We start from the raw sequence: 7421 nt of genomic DNA on the forward strand, positions 1-7421 counted from the left end.
CACAGTTTCTTCGTCGGCATCAGGGTCATACCTCCTCGTAATCGAGAGCTCGCTGACAACTCGGCCGAGCTAAATTCTTGATTTGTAAAGGGGGCTTAATGAATTTCATGGCCATAACTGGAAATAGATTTTTTTGCCAGGCCAAAAGAAGAAAACCAAGATCTCGTACCATGGCGAATGTTCTATTCACTATTCTGTACTTAACTTCTTGCTAATTCTGTCTTTGCCAGACACTCCTCACATCCTCCTAGTCTGTGATTACCTTCTGTCTCACATCCTGTTGTCATGCTACAATATTCGTATCACTACAAATATACAATGGGACAAACACACAGACTGAGAACAATAACTCCATCTTCTCCCATAACTATTGATTGATTTTAATCCAATACATAATCAAACTGTGGATAACAACAACATAGTGTTGCTTTTTCTAGGCAACTTGTTTTGATCTTAAACAAAGTGGACAAACACATGGACATTCACTTCGATTGATTTATTCAATTTCTTCACATTCTTAAGTGCTTTTTGGCGCCCAAAATGGCAAATAACAAGTGAATGTAGTACCTTTGCATAGTGATTAAAAAATAAGGTTGAATACATATGTCAACAAGGCCAGTGCATTATTGTGTCATGGCCTTGTAAAGTCTTACAAAAGCCCAGCAAGTAGTAGTGTACTCTTTAGATAGGTTTTCTTTTTTTGACTTGTGCTTCAAAGACTGCAACAAAGGCTGCTGCAATGCCATGTTTGGGATGGTTATCTTCTACCCAAACACCCCTCTTCCGCTTTATCATAAAACTTGTGGTCAGAAGAAACGTACTAGTTGCTTGGAGCAGGAGCAGAAGGAAGAATTCAACAGATTACATGTCATTGTTACAATTATTGTACCTGAGGAATGTATTACTAGTAATCACATTGGTTACATTAAGACCTTTGGACAAACGACTTTTAGCTGAAAATTACTTTAAAACTTGCTATTCCTCCATAAATTTTCTGCTCTTGCTACTGATTCACATACAGGGCTATACAATTAGTGTCTCAATCACCCACACTTGTCATATAATCAGTCAGATGTAAAAAGATTTAGACATACAACAAAAACACAAAATATTTAAAAGACTGTTCTTTCTCCAAATTTGTGGTGTACTTTAATCTCCAAGCAGATCCTACAGTAGCATAAGATAGTATCAAAAGCTGGCAGATGATTGAAGCCGGCTTCTCACCGGACGCGGGGGACGCTTGCGGCATTGCGGGGTTCGAGAGTGCACCTTTAGGAGTGTGGTTCGCTACATGACAAATGTACAACTCTTGGCCGACTACACTCCTTGGGCGGTTTGGTACTAGATTATGTCATCGTAGGATCTGCTTGGAGATTAGAGTACTTCAGCAATTCGTCTTTGACCAGCAGCAATCACAGCCTCCAGTGGAAAGGGACTTTTAATTAGGTAATGTCATTTCTATAAATGTCTCAGACAACGAGGTGACAAGGACAGATTAAAAGAGAGAATGACATCCCAGGTCAGCTGGCCTCCTCCTGCACCAGGATGATGTCCCCATTCTCTATGGAGTAGAAGATCAGGTCTCGCATGTCATTGTCCAGCTCAATCTCTTGCTTCTCCTCTAGATCCTCCTATGTGCACAGAAAGGGAAGGATTATGTCTTCATCTCTATATCATACTTTAACATATAACTAAAAGATGGGAGATTTTTTTTTAAATTAACCTAATAGATTATCTCTCAATCATGAATGCACACCACATAATCACAGAGCATTCGGGAAGTATGCATTCGATAGGGGAACACACTAGAAGACACTCAATGTAGCTAAATGTGGAAAGGTGTGACAGGTCGTTCAGTGTAATACAACCAGCTGTAGCCACACTGCATGCCTGTAAAGCTTGTTTGTTCTACCGAAGCTGTATACTGGTGGTAAAGAAACGGAAGTTGGTGCGTTACGCCAAAGGGCAGTTTATACTAGGAGCTATACAGGTACAGAGAAAGACTTGGACTTGAGGAAACAATAATTTTATGTACATAACCAAAGCTTCAATTCCTCTGGTGGATTCTTACATCTAATGGCACATTGATAACACAGTTAAGAAGCCTACTTTTAATACATGTAATACAGTTGGTGAAAGAGTCAGGAATCACTTATTACCTTCCCACTTGTGTAAGACAACTTTTGATCAGAAATGTTGATCTTAACCAGTCGCTGGACCAAGATCTTCAGCTTCTGTACAGTCATGGTACCTGTACATATGGGACATATGTATCAACAGTACAGTATATGTACAATGTACATCTGACCAAAACAAAACATGGCATCTTGTTTCAATATCAATTGACAAAGAATTTGAATAGAGCCTTGTCCACACTTCCACACAATGTCATGTATTCCATACCTGGAAGTTTCTTGTTGTAGACTTTGTCTCCTTTTGATGGACAAACTATTTTCACAGCTGCACAGATAGTTAAGGTTCAGCTTTTCAACACATTCTAAGTATCCTTATATGTTTCTTGCAAAAACCATCATGATGTCATATCTTTGTGGGTGGACCACAGTCCCGTCTTAATGCACGTCAGATGATTTAAACAACTAGGATTCAAACTGACAACTTCTTGGTCTAGAGGCAGATTGACACTATGCATGCTATGCATGTGTGTAACTTGCTACATGTATGTCATTCCAGTAAAGGATACAGAGGAGAGTCTTCTTCAAAGCTGTGGTGACTGGTTCCAGGTCATGCTTGCTGGGAGCACCGTACTCTGAGAAAGTACAGAAGAAGCCATGAATTAGATTGTGAAGTCCAAAGCTGTACCATCTCAACTACATGTTATTAGTATGTATGCTCCAAATAAGGAAATGGTGCCCATACAAACCTTGGTTTATGAATAACTTACCATGGACCACAGTTCTTGCTCCAACATCGAGTCCTATGGTCTCATGATGGATTTATGGTATTCAAAGAGCCTCTTTCCACTTAAGGCTCTAAAGATTTCATTGATTGCTCAAGAAATGTACTAGATAAAGATCAATTTAAAAAAAAATGTTCTGTGTGTTTTGTTGTCTTTGAATCATATTTTAACATATTGTAACAATATTATTCCAATTATGAAATCAAGGATCACACATATCCAATTTTGGTCACTGTACAATTGCTCAGCAATCTCTGTCTAATTTGAAGAGAGCCTTTAGCATACTTTTGTTTGAAATAAGTACATGTACTGTATAGGGTGCAGGTAAAGGTTGTACCTAACTGCACTTGCGTCAAGCTTGTGTTCAAAAGATACTCAACGAATATCAGGGATAAAGTCAAGTTAAGAACAAATTTTCTTACGTTTTGTGTATTTTGTCGTCTTCCAAGTCATACTTTTACGTATTACGCAATATCTAAATTATAGAAAATCAGAGATCTGAAAATAAGACAACAGTGACACAGTGAACAAACCCTGCAGTGACACAAGCTTGATGCAAGTGCAGTGAGATACCACCTTAAGAAAGTGAAGGTGAGAAATATGGATGGAATGGATGACCGAATGAACAAACAAATCCTTCAAAGCCAAACCCTGGCTCTCCCTCGGATATCCATTCTCTGTAAACTAATGTGATTATCCATGTGTACAGATTGTATATCATAATTGTATATGATGTAAATTTGTAAGAGTTTTGCTTATACAATGTAAGTTAATGCTAGTGATTTTATATTGTTTATTGTAGCAATTGTATTCTTCTCTCTCAGGGTTAGCCCTTGGCAATAGCCTACGGCTAGTTGGGCAGCCCTAGCTGTACAGCTAAACAAAGGAATAAATAAACAAATGAATGAACTAGGACCTCATACCTCCATGAAATATTTATTGCTTTTTTGTGGATGGTATGTATGTTTATAGTCGGTTGTATTTGAGAGTAATGGTTGTAAATGTTATGGGAAAGTAGTGGTGTATTTATTTAATGACACAGAGGATGTCCATCTGATTAGTAATTATCAAAATGTGACACTTAATTGTGTAATGTGCGTTTAAGAGGTCGACGGCATATGGTAGCGTGGTGTTCCTTAAGCTTTATGTTTGGCATTTAAACTGTCTAAGGTTGTCAGCATTATTGAGGTTCGACTATGTGCCTCAGAGCGGTGTGGTGGGAGGAAGTTGGAAAACTCAGAAAGAAGAAGGGATGTGGCCAACTTTAGTCAGATGGTGATTTGATTTTCCACCAATATGTCATAACATCAGCTGTTCACACGGTACAAAAACGAGATGCACACTTTCCTCTGACAGCCCTACACCAACTGTAAGATGAATACTTGGCGCCAACCCCGTCTGCTAAAAAACAAGTACCATTCATTTGGCTACGAATGAGACAACTAACAACTGTCCCTTATCGTAACGAAATCAGAACATCTGTATTGCCCATTAAACTTCTGACACCCAACCCATCTAAGATGAGAGGACCTAATGGCATTTTAATCACCATGTCACTCAAATCAGCAGTACAGTATGTGAGACATCCATACCTCACCTGTTAAGCATTACCGTAAAATGTACCTCAACTTCTTACAATTATACTTACGCTTCACATCTCCATATCCTAAGCAGACATAAATAAAACTAATTATCATATTAAAAAAACTCGGGGTTCCCCAAACAGCTGTCATACAAATCACCTCACTATCTGCTTGGAGCTAAGCCCATTAACCAACACTTAAAGCACGATGCCTGTTCCAATATATCGCAGATATAGGGGTGATTTCTGATATTATTACATCGATTATAACGACAGATACGGCGCCCAAAATCTCATCGATTCGAGCTTTCATCACACCCCACCAACACAACAAGTATGAAACCAATCCATCCAGCCGTTCTTGAGTAATCTTGTACACAGACAGAGACAGTAAATATAACCTCCATGACATTTCATGGAGGTAATTATTGGTATCACTATATACTGACTTGCTATGATTTCAGCAAATCTTGGATGAGTCTGCTGAAAGCGCAGACTGGGTTTGTTCTTCTCTGGTTCCGGGTCTCCTCCAGCCTTCAACCAGACTAGCCCGTATTTCCTGATGTAGTCCAGCTCTGCGGTCTCGCGCTCTTTTACTGTTACCTATGGCACACAAGATACCGTCAATAGTTCCATCAGGTTGGTACGTCAATGGACAGCAAAGCTCTTTGTACACAAATAAGTAATACATGTACTATTTTTCCTGAACTGACGTTACAGTGACTATCACCTTCACCAGTAGTCTCTACCAGACTCCGAGTCGCTATAAAAAATCGTAGAAATGGTACAAAAAGAGGAGTAAGCCGGCCAGAGGAATATAGCCGGCTAGGCAACAGTAACGCGACCGCGGATCGCGAGCTATTCCCTGGCCGGTTATATTCCTCTCTATTTGTCTATTTGTTCCATTTCTACGATTTTCCAGCGATCCGGAGTCTGGTAGAGACTATTCACCAGTCTGACTGGCTTTACATGTGCATGCACTTCTCACTATTGCAGCTAGGTGCCGCTGCTGCATTGTGAAAATAAGTGACATGTACATGTAAGAGATAAGCACATTTCTTTTCTTTGTTCTACTACATACTCTGTGTAGTCAGTAATTTGTTCAACCTTCCTGACCACTTGAATCTCATGATATAAATGTTGTCAACTGTCTGTTGTCAATTTTCTTCACACATCACTTCTTTGCAAATTTTTAGCTGAAACTTAATTTTGAGATCATTACCATCATCATCACTCTGTGACGACCCACCTGACTCCTGTTGCAGACCCTGAGACCCCCTATCCTGGCGATCAGCATCAGCCTGACGGCCATCTTGTCCGTCTCCAAGCTCAGGACCGGGTTATTGCGACACTCCAACTCCTGCAGGCACTGCAGCTTGTTCAACTCATTGATGTCCTCCCACTGAGGCAGGCACAAGGAGATACAAGAACTGATGAAGTTCCAATATATGAACCCCCAAAAATGTATGATCCTTGACAATAAGCTGGTTCATTATTCAAACTGTGCATGCACTAGGTCAAAGGCCTCTAAAGCCCCGTTCATGATACAAAAAAAGAAACGGTTCTATCGGTTACTATCGGTTAGGCCAGCTGAAACGGATAAGTTTTGTCATCATGGACGGTCCGAAACGGATCTGAAGCAATAGGAAACGGTTTGTTCGGAACCTCCTCGCGAGGTAGTATTGAAACGGTTTCTTCCTTATCCGGAATTGCGAATTTGTATCATGAACGCAAAAGCGGCGCGATCCGTTTTACATCCGGGCATGTGCGTTCATATTTGAGGGCGCCACGGGGGAAAAATACAATTTTTAATCTGTCATTCGGGTGTTTCGGCCGTGTTTTCAATTGTAAAATTTGTTTTTATTATCGGGCCGCCACCTAGTCTAGTGAGGAGCCAGCAGTCCTGATATCGCAAGGGGAATGTGTCAGGAGATCCAGTGGAAATGTCATAGCATGGCATATATCGGGACCACAATGTTTTCAGAGGCATTTTCAATGTCATAACAGAACCCAGCTTCGAATACAGTAAGACATTGGTTCAATTTCGATCAAAGACCAACAATCTGACACAGAAGTACAAGTTTGGGCAAGATCACAACAACCTCAGGGGTCAGAGGTCGCATTTCCGTGCATTACCATGCCTTTTCAAGGAACTGAAACGGTTTGCAAGTTTGCATCGTGAACGCAAAATGCAAACCGTTTCCTGTCGTTTGCTGTCGGATTTCCAGGCCTAACCGATAGAACCGTTTCATTTTTTGTATCATGAACGGGGCCTAACTTGTTTCTAACAGTTTCTGTTCAGACAAATGCTTACCCCATGCCCAGACATGTTTTGTCTGTGTCTCTCAATCTCATGATCAATGCATTATACTGCACATGCACAGGTCAAACCATTGGACAGCTTGAACAGTGTGGGTATATTTTTGCACAAGGGTTAGAATACTCCAGTTTTGACAGTAGAGAGTGGGGAGTTGAATTTTCTGTCTTCCTCCCAAACATTAGTTTTCTGATGTATCCTAATTATTTTTCAATGCCACTTGAGGACACTCAATCATAAATATTCAAATTAACATTGAAAATACACCTACATTTTCCAGCTTATTCCGACTTATGGAGATGGACTTGAGGCAGGGAAACAGGCCAGTTTTCTCACCTGGATGTGATTAAAGAAAACATTTAAAAATACAATTCATTATTCATTTTTTAAAGTGTGCACACAATCTGAAAATGTATTTTGTTGTGACATTGTCCATAAATGTTCAAAGAAGAATGTACAGTAGTAACAGATACCAACCAACAGGTGTGTCTTTGAAGGCGATTCTGGTCAGGCCAGTATCGTTCACTATCAGGGTCTCCAGACTAGTCGGACAAGAGGAAAAATACAGATGTCAGAAACATTGTAACATATTAATAACGTCTTTC

General features: G+C 40.1%; 1 protein-coding gene across 1 annotated transcript in view; it reads right to left on the reverse strand.

Moving 5' to 3' along the window:
• Positions 1–481: 481 nt before the first annotated feature.
• LOC118424447 (tubulin-specific chaperone E-like) overlaps positions 482–7421 on the reverse strand; it is a 13559-nt gene continuing 6619 nt past the window's right edge. The window contains exons 9-16 of the mRNA XM_035833019.1: positions 7294–7358; positions 7088–7152; positions 5749–5901; positions 4949–5102; positions 2702–2767; positions 2404–2460; positions 2160–2251; positions 482–1631 (exon numbers count right to left, since the gene is read on the reverse strand). Of these exons, the coding sequence (XP_035688912.1) occupies positions 1521–1631; positions 2160–2251; positions 2404–2460; positions 2702–2767; positions 4949–5102; positions 5749–5901; positions 7088–7152; positions 7294–7358 (763 nt within the window). The 3' untranslated portion in view covers positions 482–1520. The remainder of the gene's footprint in view (positions 1632–2159; positions 2252–2403; positions 2461–2701; positions 2768–4948; positions 5103–5748; positions 5902–7087; positions 7153–7293; positions 7359–7421) is intronic.

This window comes from Branchiostoma floridae, chromosome 1 (assembly GCF_000003815.2).
Source record: "Branchiostoma floridae strain S238N-H82 chromosome 1, Bfl_VNyyK, whole genome shotgun sequence".
NCBI classification, from domain to species: Eukaryota; Metazoa; Chordata; class Leptocardii; order Amphioxiformes; family Branchiostomatidae; genus Branchiostoma; species Branchiostoma floridae.